This window comes from Halichoerus grypus, chromosome 11 (assembly GCF_964656455.1).
Source record: "Halichoerus grypus chromosome 11, mHalGry1.hap1.1, whole genome shotgun sequence".
Classification (NCBI taxonomy): domain Eukaryota; kingdom Metazoa; phylum Chordata; class Mammalia; order Carnivora; family Phocidae; genus Halichoerus; species Halichoerus grypus.
In genome coordinates, this window is record NC_135722.1 from 74729643 (window position 1) to 74750072 (window position 20430).

At 43.0% G+C, this 20430-nt stretch overlaps 1 protein-coding gene across 1 annotated transcript in view; it reads left to right on the forward strand.

Annotated features, from left to right (window-relative positions):
* Positions 1–15822, forward strand: part of PIWIL4 (piwi like RNA-mediated gene silencing 4) — a 41776-nt gene extending 25954 nt beyond the window's left edge. The window contains exons 12-20 of the mRNA XM_078059180.1: positions 791–975; positions 3566–3638; positions 7491–7691; positions 8680–8783; positions 10955–11025; positions 12419–12572; positions 14169–14294; positions 14390–14537; positions 15237–15822. Of these exons, the coding sequence (XP_077915306.1) occupies positions 791–975; positions 3566–3638; positions 7491–7691; positions 8680–8783; positions 10955–11025; positions 12419–12572; positions 14169–14294; positions 14390–14537; positions 15237–15353 (1179 nt within the window). The 3' untranslated portion in view covers positions 15354–15822. The remainder of the gene's footprint in view (positions 1–790; positions 976–3565; positions 3639–7490; positions 7692–8679; positions 8784–10954; positions 11026–12418; positions 12573–14168; positions 14295–14389; positions 14538–15236) is intronic.
* The last annotated feature ends 4608 nt before the right edge of the window (positions 15823–20430 follow it).

The following is a 20430-nucleotide window of genomic DNA, read 5'->3' on the forward strand; positions in this document are numbered from 1 at the left end:
ACTCTGCGTTTCTGACAAGCTCTCAGTAGATAGCCATGCTGAGCAGCAAGGGATTCGATTACAGTGTGGTCCTTTTCAGTTCTAACAGTGGCTCTTCCTGGCTCACTATACCAAGGACATTTCCATTCAATTCCTGTCTGTGGAAATAAGCAGAAGGCTAGTAACCAATCTAAAATCTCCGCTCTTCAGTGCAGGGAGCTTAGTTTTCCTGGTCACTTGGGGGGGGGGGGCGGGGGGGGACCATCCAAGAGTGAGAAAGGAGGTTGTGCCCTGGCCTCATCTTTGTTCCTAGACATAGCTACTCCTGGCATATGGTATGTTCGTAACTGCCCTGTAGTGTTTGTGAGCTGTATAGTTGGATGACCTGGAGTATCAACAGTCAGCATTTTCTCTTTCAGATAGCTTTATGCCTAAAGAGACCGAATTAGACAGCCCACTTGCCTGAGGCATTTGTATTAAAGGGCATTGATCTTAGAGCTGGAAGGGAACCTAGAGATCTTTGAACCAGGCACCTTTCTTTGCACACAGCAGAGGCGCACAAGGTAAAGGGACTTGCCCAGCCGTCTGCAGCCAGAGAGTGGCTGACCTGCGGTGATGCTCAGATGCCTCCCCTTCCAGGAAGCCCACGTAGTCTGTCCAAATGTGCAGTGCTTGGATCAGTGTTTTAAGTCTGTGAATAGCAAACTGTACTAAATAGGTCTCTTATGACAAATGTGGACCATCTTAGCACAATCTTAACTGCTCTCTGAATAAATGTGTTCAACCCTTTCATGGTCATTATTTTTCTCAGTGTCAACCTGGATCTGCTGCTGAGTGGTCCAAGAATATGCGAAATTGCAAGATTTTAAGTGCACAGTCTTTGAATAAATGGTTGATTATATGTAGCAACAGAGATGAAAATGTGACCGAGGATTTTCTGCACTGCTTGAGGAGAGTTGGAAGTTCCATGGGATTTAATGTGGACTACCCCAAAATGTGAGAATACACAGAAAATCATCCCAACTGTTTTCATCTATTAATTTGGTTTAGTTAGAAGATCAGAAACGATGGCTGATGTAGCTACAAAAGCTTTATCTTAGTAAAGTTTCCTAATATAAAGTACCAAGAAAATAGTTATAAGTAGATAGATTTTGTAGTGACTGAAGTTTTATACAGTTAAAATATATTTTATGTTGGTCTTTGTAAAACTGTTTTCACAGTTCCTTAGGCAATAGTCTCATTACTCCCAAGATCTTTTCAGTACTAGTTGGGCCATAAACCCTTAATAAGTCCGTTAACTTTTTTTTCCTTAATTCTTTCATATCAGTTGTTTATAAAACTTAATAGGAAACAGGATATTGAAAAATATAAAAGTTGCATTTCCTGACTTATTTGATAGATTTTATGCTTTATAATTTAATGTAAGAAAGAGGGGCGCCTGGGTGGTATAATCGGTTAAGCGTCTGACTCTTGGTTTCGGTTCAGGTCGTGATCTCAGAGTCATGAGATCGAGTCCCACATCGGGCTCCGTGGTGGACATGGAGCCTCCTTGAGTTTTTCTCTCTCTCTCCCTCTGCCCCTGCAGCCCACTCATTCTCTCTCTCAAATAAATACCCTTTAAGAAAATTTAATGTAAAAATAGATCTGAAATAAGCTTTTCTGATTCTGTTACTGTAGTAGAAGATTATTTAGTTTCTGGGCATTTAGTCTTTGAACATTTATTGAGTGTCTACTGTATACTAGATGCTATGCCATTTGCTGGGGATGAAAAAGATAAATAAATTGCTTTCAGTTTAGTAAGGGATCTCTACGTGCACAATCACTCAAAATTGGATATTGTTTGCTTTAGAAAAGCAGTAAAATTGGTCACGCCTCATTTTATTGAGCTTGATATGAGAAATGCGTACTTCTTTTTGTTGCTGTTATTGTGGAAGGGCAAATGTCCTAATTGGCAAGGTGGGAAGTTATTCTTTAAACACGTGGTTACTAATTAACTACATCAGCAGTACAAGCATTGTTGAAAACCAAAGATGTCCCCAAAGTCTCATTTTACGCTGCAGTTTAGAATGCATCTCTTATCACATCTGTTAACAAATCGCCTGGTTTCAGTTTCACCTGCTCTAACTTCTCTTAACCCAGGAGCTAAAAAAGCAGGAAAAGATGAATGAAACAAGCCCAAGTCACAGACCCTGGGATGACGGCACAAGCTCTTTCTTACGTGAATTCTACGCACAAGCCCGTGCCGTGTTCTGTTCTTAGCCTGTTTTATTTGAAAGCCCATATTTTATTCCATCCTTTTATCTTTCCCATGAAGTATCCATTTCCCTGTTACATTTATTTATTTATTTATTTATTTATTTATTTATTTATTTAAGAGAGAGGGAGAGTGGAGAGTGGGGAGGGAGGGATGGGCAGAGGGAGAGAGAGAATTAAGCAGGCTGCAGAGCCCAGTGTGGGACTAGATCTCACGACCCTAAGATCATGACCTGAGCCGGAATCAAGAGCCTGGTGTTTAACTGACCGAGCCACCTAGGCGCCCCTTACCTGCTGGATTTATATGCATAGTTCCTCCTATCTGAAACACTTGCCTGATGAGTTTGGAAAGAATGGACAGTAAGATGGCTGCTGAGTCTGCATGCAAGAGATTGATTTGGAAAAGTCAGGAACATTTAGTTGTTTTAACAGAGCTGCGGGCCATTCTTGGAGCTCAGTTAGAATCAGTGAGCAGGGAACAGTGGTCCTGCTACCTGCTGGGCAAGTTTTAAAAGGCCACTGGGCATTAGGACAGTCCAATCCTATACACCTCTCAGAAGCTGATTCTACATAAAGAAACTATCTATGAAGTCCTCTGTGTGGGAATTACTTCTATAGCGTCTGGCCCCTAACATAATGTGAGCACAGAACAGATAAGTACTTGCTGACTGATACAGGCTAAATATTCCAGGCTCCAAACAAGCAGTCATTAAGGAAAAAAAAATCTTTTAGTCTGAACCATTCAGATTAGCTGAATAAACTGGTCTCATTCATCTGATGATTTTTGAGACTTTTAAAGTTCTTACAGAGATTCAGTATTAGAGAAATCTTTTTTTTTTTTTTTAAGATTTTACTTACTTATTTGACAGAGAGAGACACAGCGAGAGAGGGAACACAAGCAGGGGGAGTGGGAGAGAGAGAAGCAGGCTTCCCGCAGAGCAGGGAGCCCGATGTGGGGCTCGATCCCAGGATCCTGGGATCATGACCTGAGCCGAATGCAGACGCTTAACGACTGAGCCACCCAGGTGCCCCTAGAGAAATCTTAATTCCAGTTTAACTCAAAGCGGTTTCAGACCCATGGTATTGAGACTTGTGATTTCAAAAGCTCACTTTTAACCTCATTTTGAACAACAGAATTATTAATTGTAGGGATTATATACAATTGAGAAAACTGCATTTTCCACCAGACTATTTTTAAGCTAATAAAATTGATTAGTAAGTGTTTTGGTGTATCTTGTAGTGGGATTATAAAAAGCTGTATTATTTTTAACTCTATGATTATGTGTTACTAAAAAGGGAATTATATATCCTCAAAATTAATCTTTTTATGTAGCATAAAAGTACAAGAAAATCCAGCTGCATTCCTTAAAGCTCTACAGAAATATGTTGATCCTAATGTTCAGCTGGTAAGTATAGGATAATTTTTGTTTTGATGTATAATTTTAATTTTTTCTTTATATCTAACAGTCTTCTTTCCTTAGAAGAAGGAATGTGAGCACATTCTCCCATGATATGTTTGCAAATGGCTGTGCGTTTCCCCAAGAACCCAAGAAAGTATTAATCTTAGTATTTTAATCAATATTTTATTTCCTTTTCATATTTCTAATATTAATTTTTAAATACTTGTTTTTACTCCTATCTCATCCTCTTGAATGTCTACATTTTTTAACTTGCTGGGGGGGTCATCTTTTATTTAAGATTTAAGATAAAGTGATTCCCATCGTACCCCATAAATGCTGGGGCCCCCAGTGTTTCAGTGGGTTCTTGGAGAGCTTGGGTTTTTCCGTGTCACTATGGCGGCTTCCTCTGGGTTCTCGCCTCTTTCCCGAGTGCCATGCCCCCTGCACTGCATCAGCTCCCACAAGTGCCTCATTTCCCAAAGCACTGTGTGTGTGCATGGGTGGAGCTGGCTTGGTGGAGGGTTTGGGGCCAAGGCATGAGTAGAGCACACCCCAACACTGCAGACAAGTTAGAATTGACATCCTTGTTCTTGAAAATCTCTCAGCCTTTCTTACTTCTTGGAAATGCTTCCTCTTGTCCCAGGCCCCAGCCTCTCACTGCACTGCAGTGTCTTACCTCCCTAGCACATGTGTCCAGACTCCCAGCATGCCTCTCTGCATCTCCTGCAAAGCAGCGTAGCCATGTCTGTTTCTCTTTTAGTCAGACACAAAAAAAGGCCCGTGGGGCTGATATATTAAACAAAGGGAATTCTAACCCTAAGAGCACTTTTCTCCCCTTAAAAACAAAATAAAACTTAACAAAAGATCGCAAAAATTGTACAAAGAACTCCCATATACCGGTCACCCAGATTCTCCAATTGTTGACATTTTATCGTATTTGCTTTATCATTTCCTTCCTTCCTATATCTGTCTGTCTATCTGTCATTTTTTCCCCTGAACCATTTGAGAGTAGGTTACAGACATGATGCCCTATTGCCCTTGAATACTTTAGTGCATATTCTCTACAAGCAAGGTCACTCTCTTACAGAACCATGAGATAACCATCAAAAGCAGGAAACAGTAAGACCAGCTAATCCACAGACTCCATTCACATTTCTCCATTTGTCCTCAAAATGTCCTCTTTAGTAAAAGGATCTGATGCATTGCACTTAGCTGTCTTGTCTCTTTAGACCCTCCTTCAATCTGGAACAGTTCCATAGTTTTGATGACCTTCCAATTTTGAAGAGTATAGATCAGTTATTTTATATAATGTCCTTTAATTTGGGTTTGTCTGATGTTTCCTTATAATTCAATTCAGGTTATGCACTTTCGGCAAGAGTATTGCAGCAATGATCTTGTTTTCTTAATACGTCCTACTGGGAGGTACCCCATTAATTAAGGTGGTATCTGCCAAGTTTCTCTGTTGTACATCTACTCTTCTCTTTGTAATTAATCAGGTGTTTTTGTTTTTTGCAGAAAGATACTTTGAGACTATGTAAATATGCTGTTTCTCATCAAACTTTTACCTGCTAGTTTCAGAATCCATTGATAATTCTTATCTGAACCCATTATTACTATGGTGATTGCCAAACGGTGGCTTTCTAATTTCATACATTTAGTATGTAGCATTGTATTTCCTTCTACATTTAGTAGGTAGCATTATGTTACAAGGAAGAGCTTTCTCTTCTCCCCATTTCTTTGTTCAGTTATTTATATCGCTATGGATTCATGGTTTCGTATTTTATTTACCAGCTTATCATCTATTACTACTGTTATTTATTTTGTTGCCGAAATTGTTCCTGATTTTGTTAGCGGGAGACCCATTCAGATTGGTTTCTGTGTCTTTTTGACACATCCCCATCTTTTTTAGGACACTTCCTTACTGTCTGGCACAATAAGGTATTCCAAGTTAATCTTGAAGTTTTGCTGCCCAGCTCTGGAATTAGATATTTCTCCAATGAGCCGTGATGCCTTTTGGTAGAGAACAGTATTTAGAAATCAAAATCTGGTCACCTAGGTGTGCTCATTTGTTATTGGGGTGTCACTGCCCCCTGGCTTTCTCAATGGGCATAGCTAGGAGTATGTGTAGCGTGTGTCTACATATATGTACGCATATATAGTTGGCCCTTGAACAATGTGAGAGTTAGGGGTACAGACCCCTCACAGCCAGAAATCCCTGTATGACTTTTGACTCCCACCAAATTTAATTCCTTAGCCGACTGTTGACTGGAAGCCCTATAACATAGTCGACTAACACATGTTTTGTATTTTATATATACCATATACTGTATTCTTACAATAAAGTAAGCTAGAGAAAAGAAAATATTATTAAGATGGAACACTACATCAAACACTAATGATGTAATGTATGGTGATTAACATAACAATAAAAAATTTTTAAAAAATCGTAAGGGAGAGGAGATACATTTACAGTACTGGACTATATTTATCAAAAAATCTGCATACAAATGGACCTGCACAGTTGTTCAAGGGTTGACTGTAGATACATACACACTTACATCTGTGTTATTACCGTGTGTGTCTATGTGTATGTTAAAAACATGTCCACACCTCCAGTTCCAGTCCAAGAGCACAAGGATGTGTTCCCCACATCCATGTTTGTACCTCCCTTCTCTGATGGCGGAAGCATGGCTCCTGTTATTCACATATCGCCTACACCTCCATCCCCTCATAGGCAACAGATCTCACTTGTCTCTCACCTTCTTTTGGCCCCAGTCCCCGTTGGACCACTGCTTTGTTCTGTCACCTACCTGGCTTGGCCCCAAATTCATAGGATGGAAGGAAGACTTCTAAGAGGATTTTGCTGACAAATATATTTCCCTATTTTATATAATTAAGTGTAAATAATTGACATTATATTTTGAACAGATCTGTAGGTGGAAAATCACTTTGTCCTCTGCTCATCATAACAGTGCCTGTCTTTTCTATAATTTGGCTAAAAGACAGAAGATGTAGGTAGGCCAGGAGAGGCCCTTCGGAGAGAAACACCTGATAAGAAATAGAGGCGGTGGAAGAGATGGTAGAATTTAAAAATACCTGGGGACCTGAAGCTTCTTTCTCCTTATTTTCCCTCCCCCGCCATATCCTTACTCTCGAGTCAAAGTAAACAAACAAACAAATACTTGTTTATTTTATTTTTGTTGTCTAGTACCTAGTACCTAGAAAAGACCACTTTGTAAGCTAATCCTCCACTTGGCCTATGTGTGGGTCAGGTTGGGGGAGGAGATGGTGGGGAATGAGAGCTGGGGAGCCACAGGAAAGGGCCAATAAGGGGGCAGGGAGGGAGCTGGAGAAGGAGCTAGGTTAGGAGGGAATTTGGGGAGCCTAACAATCAAATCAGAAGAGATGTGAGGCAGGGAAAGCCAAGAGGGATGGGTAGCTTTGGAGTGGGACTGCAGAGCAGGCGGCTGATAAAAGGGCGTTTCAAATGGCATTGACCAATTGTCAGTGGTTAAGGGCCATTTAAGACAACTTTAGGCATGTTAGTATTTGCTTCTTCAGAATTTAAGGGCAAGAGATATTTGGAGAATCCATGCATTTATTTTTTTGAGAGAGCACACATGCGTGAGGTTGGGGGGGAGGGGCAGAGGGAGAGGGAGAAAGAGAGTCTTAAGCAGGCTTGGAGCCTAGGGCAGAGCCTGACTTCAGGGCTCGATCTCACAACCCTGAAGATCATTCATGACCTAAGCCAAAATCAAGAGTCGGACGTTAACCGACTGAGGTACCCCTCAGTTTTTATAAAGCTGCTTCTAAGCATAAGTAAACTGACATTTTTCTTCTTCTTTTTTTTCCTTTTAGGTAATGTGTATCCTGCCTTCTAATCAGAAGAGCTACTATGATTCCATTAAAAAATATCTGAGCTCTGTCTGCCCAGTGCCGAGCCAGTGTGTGCTCACTCGGACCTTGAATAAACAGGGAATGATGATGAGCATCGCCACCAAGATCGCCATGCAAATGGCCTGCAAACTCGGAGGCGAGCTGTGGGCTGTCGAGATCCCTGTGAGCAGTCTGTCACTCTTTTCCTTTTAGCAATCAATCGGTCCTTTCATTAATTTAACAATGAAATCAAAGTGGGAGATATTTTCCCATGATCCCAGAAAGTTTGTTTTGTTTGTTGGGTCTGCTGTCTGTGGGCTCTGGGTTCCGGTGTGACTCGGGACACCATCCAGAAGCTGAGGTGTGGCTCCCGTTGTCTGGGAGCTTCAGGTGAGCTGTTAACAGCATGTTTCATGACCGAGAATCTGGGTTGGCAGAGACTTGGAGGGCCTTGATCTGGGGCCGCCCCGCTGCTACAGGAAATCTGTGCCCCGGGGTCTCTGCTTTTATCAGCTTTCAGCAGCTGCTGGCCCTCAGAGGAGCTCTGCACCCTGGAGGGGCCTCCCCGGGGCTCGGGGAGCTCTGATCTTGACCTGTGGTGGGAACTGAGAAAGTCCTCTTCTCCTTCCTGAACGATTGGCCACTGTGGAAGGAAGAAGGAGGGGAGGGGATGAGAAGTGAGGGAATGTTGTCCGTTCCTTAACATTTCCATCAGCAGGATGTAGGCGGGGAGCCCCGGCTGCCTCCAGGGGGTGCAGAGCCACTGAGCCGTGAGGGTCCCCTAGACATCTGAAGAGTGGGGAATGGACTTCCCCTTCAGATCCCCACAGCCCAGAGGCCCCGATAAATGACTGACCACTCGCCTGGAACCTCTCCAGCCACCGAAGGCGCTGGTCCATCTCCCCAAAGGACGGTAGCCGCTGCAGTGGGGCTCGGAAGCGAAGTGTGTGCCACAGCCAGCCCTGCATCTTGTAGTCTCTTTGCTTTCTGTTTTAATAGCCTGCTTCCTCGGGCCCTTGGTCTCGCTGGTATATAGCTTCACTTAAACCGTTTAATAACTAGGGACGGTTTTTTTCAAAAGTTCATTATTTAAAAGTTCAAAAGATATTAAATCATCGCTTGGGGAAATGATGGCCCATTCCATTAAATCATGAAAAATTTACTTTCACAGTTAAAGTCCCTGATGGTGGTCGGTATCGATGTCTGTAAAGATGAATTCAGCAAGGGAATGGTGGTGGTTGGATTTGTGGCCAGTATTAACCCCGGAATCACCAGGTACTTTTACAATTACCCCAACATATTCTCTAATTATTGTTTGTGGTTTAGCTAAAAACCATACAGCAGGAAACAGTTTGTATTCCTCACTCATTTTAAAAATACGAAACTTTAGTCATAAATTGATAATATCAAGATAATATGTAGCCTTATGAAAAAACTATATTTATGCAGACATCAGGACAGCTATCACTCATATACCTATCATATTCCCAAAATGATGGGTGATGGAAATTCTTACGAATTTGTTTTCTATACATCTGCACTGTTCTCGGTACTGTACTAGGAACTTCACATACATTATGTCAAGCCGCTGAGCTTTGGATTCGGATTGCTTGGATTTGTATCCTGATCTGCCACTTGCTTATTCTGTGTCTGACATCTGGCTGTTTAAGCTTGCTGTGCGTCACTTGTAGTTACCTGTAAAATGGGGATGACAATGATGCCTATTTCATAGGGCATGTATGGAAATTACCTAAGATAAAGTGCTTAAAACACAGCCTCAATATGCTCAATACATGCCTGTTGTTATTAACACTTGCAGAGAGTTGATGTAGTTGTTCATGCAGCTGTTGAAAACATAAGCAGGTTCCGGGGTAACACATTAAATATTGACTCATAGTACTTAATAAATTGTAGTTCTTAGAATTGTTTCATTATTTGCAACTAAGCAGTGTGTTTTGAGGCTGCAGGAGCTGTTTGTGACATATTTTATTCCTGGATGTAAGCTATTTGATTTACTCCATTAAATTGGTGGTAAGGTATATATTTGGGATGGTGAGAAACAGGAAGAGTAGTGGTGTGACTCCAAATTCATTCCAGGTTGTATGAGATCCCATCTGTCACTTCGTTAATCAAGCAGATAAAGGATTTCCAGTTTGTTAGCCACATTCCTAATTGTGTCCTTATTGGTTATATAATAATGTCAATGCATACTTACCACTAAGCCATGACTTTCATTTTCCAAGTGCTTTTATTTAATTAATGACTTTAGCAGGAGAACTTCTGAAATTTAAATAAGTGAATCATGTTCAGATTTCAAGTCCAAAAGGCTCATTGATAGGAGTAGAAGTTTATGCTTGAGAAATCTTTGAATATTTTGAAAGTAGATCTGCTAAACTAATAAATTCCTTTGTAATAATAATAATGTGGCTTCTATTTATTATTGCTTATTTTGTGCCAAGTACTGTGCTAAGTCCTTTATATATATTATCTAATTTAATTTTTACAACCTTATGAGGTAGTAACTACCTTACCACCTTGCATATGTCCTTGGTACAGATGAAGAAACCGAGGCTTAGGTTCACATGGCTGGTGAGTATGCCAGCCAGGATTTGAACCCAACTATGTCTGATGCCAGCACTATGCTTTAGTTTTAAGCTCTTACCAATAAATTTCTTTTGGGGAGGGGAGGTTTTTAATATAATTGTGCTCATATAGCATATACAAAATCGTGAGCATTAAGTACTACTCATAATGTCTGTTTCTTTTTATTTCGATTGAGGTATAATGACATACAACATTATATCAGTTTCAGTGTTCAACCTACTGATTGAATATTTGTACACATTGCAAAATGATCACCACAGTAAGTCTAGTTAACATCATCACATACATAGTCATAAAATTCATTTTTCTTGTGATGAGGACTTTCAAGATCTACTCTTTCAGCAACTTCCAAATGTGCAGCAAGTGTTATTAACTATGCTCACCATGCTGTTCATTACATCCTCAAGACTGACTTATTTTCTATCAGGAAGTTTGTATCCTTCGATCTCCTTCACCCAAGGCCCCCACCCCCACCACCTGCCTCTGGCAAACACCAGTCTGCCCCGTATCTAGAAGCTTTTTTTTTTCTCTTCTTAATTTCACATACAAGTGAGATCATACAGTACTTGTCTTTCTCTGACTTATTTCACTTAGCCTAATGTCTTCAAGGTCCATCCATGTCATCACAAATGACAAGATTTTATTCTTTTGTGTGGCTAAATAGTATTTTGTGTGTGCGCGCATGCATGCGGGCTCACACACACAAGAATGTGTCACATCATCTTTATCCATTCTTCTGTCGGTGGACACTTAGGTTGTTCTGTTTCTTCATTTAATCCTAATGCATGTTTATAGAAGATGTTTTGAATTTGAACTTTACTTTTGTGTTTTTCTCACTTTAGGTGGTTTTCTCGCTGTATCCTCCAGAGAACAACAACTGATGTTGCAGATTGCTTAAAAGTTTTCATGACTGGTACTCAAAGTATAGCAGTGGGGGTGGGCTCTGAGCGCTATTCTTTCTGACCCAGAGTCCATGTGCCCGTAGCAGACCAGGCGGTGGAAGCAGACGCCCTAAGCCTGCCCGAGGCGACTGTCACCCGGTGGGAGATTCCCAGCTGTGTCCTGCCCCATGCTCACAGATGCTGTAGAATCTACATGTGTCATCTGTGTGCGATAAACAGAAAGCCAACAGGAAGGGCACTTTGTAGCTGCTGGTGGCTCTGGCAAGCAGTGCAAAGACCAAAGGAATCTACCCCAGAGAAACAAGGATTGTGACAGAGTGGTGTGAGGTCTAGAACTAGGAAGGAAGCTTTTGGGGCCGGGATAGGAATGCTGGCAGATGAAGTGCGGCATAGCAGGAGAAGATGGGGAAAAAGGCAGGCGAGGAAGGGCGCCTCCTTCAGGGTGGGATGCGGTGGGAACAGTATCTGGGGCTCCCATCCCCGTCTCCTCCCCAGCCCTGGTCGGGGTCTGGCTTTGGCGCTCCCTCGCAATGCAGCTTGTACAATTCACTTCCTCTCCTGATGTGCATTTTTCCCATCTATAAACTTTGGGGGCGGGGGGAGGTTGTAAATATTGTTTCCTAAAAAAGTGAATTTGGTGATGTGTGTTGGTTATGGCCTTACCTATATGATCATCTTCTGTTGAACTAAAATGAATTTCCCCGACAATAAACTCTTCTAAAACAATTGCCCAATATATACATGAAAATAAGTATTATATTATCTTACCCTCACTTCAAAATTTGATCCTTTTTTTAAGTAGTTGTGAAAAGTTTGTGTTGAGTAAGAGTTACTGTCTGGTCTCTGTCTTGGGGCGGTTTCTGGTTAGAGTGGTGGAAATGTTCTCAGAGTTTGCATTGTCGGTGCAACTTAGAAGTGAATTGGGTGAGTCCATGGTAAGAGATGCTTTCAGAGGGGCGGCCACGTCCTTTCCTTATGTCTTCGTATTTATGCTTGTTGAAGAAGAAAATGACATGAAATTATCTGGTCTGTATCTATTGATAGCATTTAAAAAAGACTCGGAGGAATTAAATTAGTATTAATTTGGTTTTGGGAATTTGTATGTCTATTGCATGACTTCATTTATTGCTTAAATATTAAAATGTCACTACAGAGGTGTATGCTAAGTTTAAGAAGATGTTATACCATAGAAACCATTATGATTCCTCAAATAGCCGAGATGCCAAATGTTCCCTAAAGTTACCCGCTTTTATATTATTGCAGTTACAACTCAAGTTAGGAATTACCCTCTTTTATAGTGGTCCGTAATAACGGACTTCTCTAAAACATTGAACTCTAAGAGGATGTTATTCTTTGTTGGCGTCGGACGAGCCATTCTCTTCTCACCAACACCACGTTCTGCAGGAGCACTCAGCAGATGGTACGAGCACAACCACGCTCTGCCGGCGCGCGTAGTCGTGTACCGGGACGGCGTAGGGGACGGGCAGCTGCAAACACTGACTGAGTACGAGGTTCCGCAGCTGCTGAGCAGTGTGACGCAAGCAAGTTCAAATGCCAGGTATTCAATTACCGTTCTTTCCCCACACTCGCGATGATCGCACATTGATGTAACTATTAAAATGAGTATGGCTGTGCGTTTGCATCCTGTGGGTACAGCCGGACGGTTAGATTTCCCCTGGCTTGGAGCGTGGTCACGTGGCTCTTCCGTGAATAGGGTGGGGTGAGCCCGGGTGGGGGCACCTGGAGGAAGGCAGGTGTCCTGCAAAACAGCTCACGCGGAGATTCAGCAGGAAGCCCACGGGGCTGCTGGCCGGGAAGATGCTTCATGCATATTGATAAGCTGCAGAACTAAACAAGCTGCAGTTTGAAATTCAAGGCCCAAATCCAACAGCCAGGGCTAAGGCCCCTCAAGTGCAGGCCCTGGTGTGCGGCTAAGGTCGGTGGGAGGTGCTGAAAGCGGTGGAGGGCAGGGCCGGCTGGGCTGCCGATGATCAGACCACCCTAAACACCTTGCTCCGTCGCCACGTTTCTAGATTCAGTGGTGCGGTACGTTTTCCTCAGTGAGTGTGTCAAGTGTCAGGTGCAAGGAAAATACTAGAACTGACAGACGGGGGAGGATGATAATCTTAATTGGCTTCTTAAAATATTCGGAGAGCATCTTACTCCAAGCAGAGCACCGCATTCGTCTGTCCGGTGACGCCGTCAGCACCACCGGCAAAGTCGCCGCCATGAGGCGCGGACGAGCTGAGCCCGGACCTCCTGAGGGGCGGTCAGCGAGGAGGGAGAGCGTAATGGCTTGGGGGCAGTATCGCCGGCAGCTGCCTCCAGGGCCCCACAGCCCAAATCTCTCCCTCCCCGCTGACCTCAGGGGACTGTGTCTATTCAGAATCACAAGCATGCAATTTAGGGCTAGCAGGAATACATTTAGCAGCTGACAGTGCTAAGGAGTTTTCTTGCAATATGACATCAACTTTTAAAAGTTTCAATATTGAAAACAATAATGTATTTTTAAAATAAAATGCTTAAAGTGAGATTTCCCCATAATCTTTGCATCCCAGAGGTTCCTTTGAGAATGATGGCCAGTATTTGGATTTGGTTTTACCAAATCCTGACTTTAATCCTTGGTCATTGAACATTTGGCCCAAATGTACATTTGGTCCATCCATCCGTCCTCCCAGGCGTGTGTCCTGCAGGACTCAGGAACGACGATTGAGGAGTAAGAGGAACTTGTGGGTCTCTTGCTATTCAGAAATTGAGAGGAAGGGTGAAGGTGAAATAGGGGGACTATTGCTAATGGAAAAAGGGAAATCTTGTCTCCATGGAAAATTCTGGAAAATCTTCCTTTAGAAGTGCTAGTTGGAGCTCATTGCCTTACTAACCATTCCCCGCTGTCCTGTTCAAGTGATAATAAACCAGCCAGGTGAGTGGACATGCCATACTTTTGCCACAAATAAGAACAATCTCTAATTTTGAAAACTGTGTATCTCAGGGCGGGGGGGAGTTGAGGTTGGGGGTAATTTTGACTTTCTTCATTTTTCAGTGTTTTTCTAATCAGTGAATTTATTTCTCTAGAAATTACCAAGAAAGATGAATAGAAAGCTGCAAGCTTGGTTTTGGTTCTCTGCATCTCACTTTTTGCCTTTCCGGTTCCAAGCGTCAAACTGTCGGTGATTGTGGTCAGGAAGAAGTGCGCACTGCGGTTCTTCACCGAAGTGAGCCGGTCGGTGCAGAACCCGCCGCTCGGCACCGTGGTGGACTCAGAAGCCACGCGCCCTGAATGGCAAGTGCTGTTCGAAAGCCGGTTTTCAGTGAAACGTTCGCTGCGCGTTCTCCGCGTCAGGCCTCTTTCTCACATTCCTGCCGGTTTTCCCCCAGGTATGACTTCTACTTGATCAGTCAGGCTGCCAGCCGGGGAACGGTTACTCCCACCCACTATAACGTCATCTACGACGACAATGGCTTGAAGCCCGACCACATGCAGAGACTCACCTTCAAACTGTGCCACGTGTACTACAACTGGCCGGTGAGTGACGCTGTGGGACACGGACGCTCAGTGCTCCCACCCGGCGAAGTCACCCAACTCCCCCAGCACAGCGCCTGACTTCACGAGGGAGGAATGCATGCATGCATGCAGGAATGAATGAATGAATGAGTTCTGAGTCCACAGTGGGAGAAACCCGGTCTGTCACAGAAACGAAGCAGCAATAACTGTTAACATTATTATTATTACTTAGAACATTAGTATTTATTTCCAGGGGACTTTATTCTATGCGTTCTCTTATGCGAGCCGGGGAGGAACTCGGGGTATTGTTATTTCCAAGTTGCAGTTGAGGAAATTGAAGCCGTGTCTGGTGGGAACGTGAGGACGCGTCTGTTCTGTGTTTCCGTGCACGAAGCCCAGGGCTGCTCTCAAAGTCCAAGGCCAAGGTTTGCTCTGAGCCCCTGGGAGCCTCACGTCACAGGAAACGTAGATTAGCGCTAAGTGTGATGGCTCCCGGCTCCCAGCTCATCGGAGCCCAACTGGCCCTCCGCCCTGTCTCGCCCGCTGAGCCTGTACTCCCCGTGATGCGGTGGCCCTTTGTCGGCCAAGTTTAGTAAGTCTACTCGCGAATGCCTTCGACTGTGTCTGGGATTAGCAGAGGATAAAACTCAGGAACATAGATTAGATTATTTTGAAGAACAGGTTAACCTCTTAATTGCTGTCAATACGTTTTCTCCTCAGGGCTTAATCAGCATCCCAGCCCCGTGTCAGTACGCGCACAAGCTGACCCTCCTGGTGGCACAGAGCATTCACAAAGAACCGAGTTTGGAATTAGCCAACTCTCTCTTCTACCTGTGACGACGGGAACCACGGGCGTCCCTAGATGAGCAGTCTGAGGAGTAGTGGGTGGGTTTTGTACAAACCTGCCACAAGTGCGAGCCTGTGACCGGGGAAAGGAGACTGAGCTTACTCGTAACTTTTGGAAAAACACCCAACACAGCTTAATCTGAAATGGTTCAAAAGAAATGTATAGTGTTTTGTTTTAAAGAGTTTTCTGCTCACGGTAAATTCTCATGCTGGTAGATGGAATTAAAAGGTACCATCATCTGTAAGTAATTCCACAAAGCTGAATATCCTCTAAGAAAATAAGTGTTTGCAAGATGTTTTTGATGGTAAGGAAATGGGGTCTAATTCCCACTCTAAATTTTGCGGAAGTTTTGTTAAATAATGTAGAACGTTTTGTAGAGTGGTTCAAATAGTTATTAGAAAATAAAGAAAATTCAGAGCATCGTATATGTGTTTACTATTGTTTGGATTTCAGTTGAAGTTACATGCAAACCTCATGATTGGTTTTCAGCACAGACTTACCCGCTAACCACACCACCACCACTCGGAGTGATGTTTCTAAATCGGAACATACCACCTGCTCTCTTAAAGGTACTTTTTTTTTTTTTTTTAGATTTTTATTTATTTGAGAGAGAGAGAATGAGAGAGAGAGCACATGAGGGGGGGAGGGTCAGAGGGAGAAGCAGACTCCCTGCCGAGCAGGGAGCCCGATGCGGAACTCGATCCTGGGACTCCAGGATCATGACCTGAGCCGAAGGCAGTCGCTTAACCAACTGAGCTACCCAGGTGCCCTCTTGAAGGTACTTGATTTCACTTAAAAGTAGGTGCTCTCACTGATGACCTTGCTTCCCACGGCACTGAGAAAACGGATTCCACAAGAAGAGAGCTGGCCCAGGCCCCGTCCCCTCCCCCCACCGCAGGGCAGCTGTGTGCGGAGCCCCCCCTCCGCCCCTGGCCCTGTCATCGCAAATGAACCATGTCTCTGCTCATGTGGGTACCACATCCCGCTCCCGCTGACCTAGGAAGGGAGCTGCTCCTGGAATTCTTCCTCTCCCTCCGGCAGCAGCCCTTCTTCCCTCACCCTGGGTCATCCCCGGCCTCATCACCCATAGGCTGTTAGTCCTTCCATTCTAAAGACGGAACTACTTCGTCCTCCAGTGACCACCCCATTTCTTTGCTCCTCTATAGAAAAACTTCTCAGAGAGTAGCCGACGCTTCATCTATCAAATTCCTTACTCCAGTCAGAATTCACCACACCCACTACAGCAACATGGCTTTTTCAAGGTCACTAATGACCTCCTCTTTGCTAAACCGGATTGTCCGTTCTCGGGCCTTGCCTTCCTAAGGGATCCCAGCATCTGACCCGGCTGGTCATTTCCTCCATCCGCGACACTCGAGTGGCCTCTAGGATGACATACTCTCCTGGTTTCTCTTCTACTGTGTCAGTCCCTCGTTCTCCCTCTATCTCCTTTGCTGGCTGCTCATCTTCTCATCTAGAATGACCATTTCACAGGTGATAAAACTGAGGACTAAAGATGCCCTGTGGCTCACCCAAGTTTATAAGATCAATAAATTGTAGAGCTAGAATTTGTCCTCAGGTATGTTTGACTCCAAAACCTGTGAGACGAACCATAAGTCTACTGCCTTAATAACAGGTTCTGTAAGATCTTAAAAATTTCTCGCTGAGTTTTTAGACGAGGAAGTGTCTCATATGGTTTCAAGTGGGCGTGATATACAAGTCTTTGGAGGGAAGGCACTGTACCAATCCAGAGTGGCTGTGTTTTTGTTTTGATGTTGTTTTCTTCTTTCCAAGTGCGGGGATGCTATAAAGTGCCACCAACCTAGCAGCCACCTTGTATAAATCAACATGCCGCGTTTAGATTAGCAATACAGAGGCCTGGAGAGCTCCTTACTCTTTTACCCATGAAGCACTGCCCAAGACAGTGGCTCCATACCATTTTATCCCACCAGGGGGCACACAAGAACCGTCATATGGGCAGAGCCTTGCCCCTTTGCCCACGTGGTGCCAGAGTGGAAGAATGGTCAAGTAATCTCGGACAGGGCAACAAGGGATTAGAAAAATCTTCATTTGTGCTCTGGGTCCGACACTTTTGGCTGTGGAATGTGAAATGCGATAATCTCCCCTCTCTGAGGCCCAGTTACCCAATCTGTAATAAGAGAAGGGGTTGGTATAGATCAGTGGTGCTCAACCTTGGAAACGATAGAACTTCCCACATGTAAAAGCTCTTTAAAAAAATATAAATGTCTAGGCCCACCTCAAGAAATAGTGATTTAATCAGTCTGGCGTGCAGCCTGATCATCTGAATATTTTAAATTTCTGCAGGTGATTCTGATGGTTAGCCAGGGTTGAAGACTTCTGGTCTGGAGCAGTACTAGGTTTGAGTCCCAGAACCACCACTTACTAGCTGTATGACCTGGTCAAGTTACTTAACCTCGCTGAGCCTCAGTGTATCAACTTGTAAAGACAGCTAACAATGTCTGAATTGTAGGGTTCTTATAAGGATTAGAAATATCAAATCTAAAGTATCTGGCTTAAGGGCGCCTGGGAAGCTCAGTTGGATGAACATCTGCCTTCGGCTCAGGTCCCAGGACCCTGGGATCAAGCCCCCACATTGGGCTCCCTGCTCAGCGGAAAGTCTGCTTCTACCTCTCCCTTTGTTTATCCCCCTGCTTGTGCTCTACTCTGTCAAATAAATAAATAAAATCTTTAAAAAATAAAGTATCTGGCTTTAATTAAGAACAGCATATTATTATGCCTCATGAGAGGAAAAGAATCATAGAAGTACCATAGGATCCAGTAATTCCACTATTGGGTATTTACCCAGGGAAAACAAAAACACTAACTCAAAATATATGCACCCCTATGTTTATTGTAGCATTATTAACAATAGCCATGGAAACAACCTAAATGTCCATCAGTAGATGAATGGATAAGGAAAATGTGGTGTATATATACAGAATAGAATATTACACAGCCATAAAAAAGGATGAGATCATGCCATTTGAGACAACATGGAAGGACCTAGAGGGTATTATGCTAAGTACAACAAGTCAGGCTGAGAAAGACATATGATTCCACTCATAAATGGAATTAAAAAATAAGTAAACAAAAACCAGAATCAGAACTATAAATACAGAGAACAAACTGATGGTTGCTGGGGGTGCGGGTGGGCAAAATGGGTGAAGGGGAGGAGATACAGGCCTCCAGCTACAGAGTGCAGTTAAGGAATGCAGTCAATGACATTGTGATCGCGATGTAATGGGACAGATGGTAGCTTTACTTGTGGTGAGCATAGCCTATGTATGAACTTGTCAAATCGCTATGCTGGACACCTGAAAATAATGTAACATTGTGTGTCAACTATACGCAAAAAAAAAAAAGGATCAAATAACAATTTAGTCGACAAATACTCGGGTATATATGATGTGCTAGGAACCATTCTAAGTTCTGTATTCTTCTACAATCCCATTTAAGGGAAAGCTCAATATTTTCTCTCTATATAAGCAGCCTACCACTTGCTGTTTTATGGAGAAGGTTTTTTGGTTTTGTTTTTATTTCAACGGTGAGAAGGAGACTTTGAAGAGAGTATACTTTAAATACATTACCATGGCATCCAAGAGGTGCTCCACTCAGATCTCCCTTAGCTGGCTGACAGGGTCCACCACAGTGTTGCTGAGGCAGGATCCCCCCGGCTGCTCCTAGCCACTGACTGAGCTCAGCAGAGGTACTAGGTTTGGGCCATTTCTGCCCAGTATGGGAATCCCCTATTGGGCAGTCTTTGCTAGAGTATTCCTCTTTGACCAAACCAGGGCTTTCTGAGAACTGCCCAGTAGTTTGGGGGCTCTTCCAACCTTTTAAATATTAGACTTTGAGTTAGCAATTTTCCATGGGACAATTTACTCTTAAACCTTTCTAACACACTTAAAGATCTCAGACATGGAATGTCAACTGCTTTTGAGAACTATTGTCAAATGTTTGAGTTTTGTTGCTCAGATGAACCTGCACTTTTCGCTTTCAATTTGATCCAGTGTCCACTGGCCAGGAATAACCTAACAGTGCCCACGAGAAAGATGAGATAAGGACTCATTTCAAAGGGGGAGAGGCCAAGCACAACTGAAGATTTTATGGCTGAGTCAAGTTCCTTCCAATTCGAGAAAATTTTCTTAATCTTTGATTTAAACATTATAAAAATAATAGATGTACATTATGGAATATAGAAAAAAGTGTGATGAGTAGAAAAACAACCACATGAGTCCAACTGCTAGCCGGAAGTATATACTGTCAACACTCTGATGCATACTCTTCATTTAGTGCTTTAACTATACCATATGCATAGTTTTCTATGCTCATTTTTCACATAAGATATGAGTATTTTCGTATTTTATTAAAGCATTTTTGTAGCATAAGTCTTTTTTAGAAATTTTAATTCCAGTATAGTTAACATACAGTGTTATATTAATTTCAGGTGTACAATGTAGTGATTCAACAATTCTATGCATTACTCAGTGCTCATCATGACAAGTGTACTCTTATTCTCTTTCATCTATTTCATCCATTCCCCCCGTCCCTCCTCCCCTCTGGGAACCATCTGTTCTCTATAGTTAAGAGTCTGTTTCTTGGTTTGACTCTTTCCCCCCCTTTGTTTGCTGTTTGATTTCTTAAATTCCACATATGAGTGAAACCATATGGTATTTATCTTTCCCTGACTTATTTCGCTTAGTCTTATACTCTCTAGATCCATCCATGTTGTTGAAAATGGCAAGATTTCATTCTTTTTTATGGCTGGGTAATATCCTATTGTATAGATATACCAAATCTTCTTTATCCATTCATCTACCAATGGACACTTGGGTTGCTTCCACAGGTTGGCTAGCTTAATGCTGCAGTGAACATAGGGATGCATGTATCCTTTCAAACTAGTGTTTTCTTATTCTTTGGGTAAATACCCAGTAGTGCAATTACTGGACCATAGGATAGTTCTATTTTTAAGTTTTTGAGGAATTTCCACACTGTTTTCCACAGTGGCTGCCCCAGTTTGCATTCCCCCCAACAATGCATGAGGGTTCC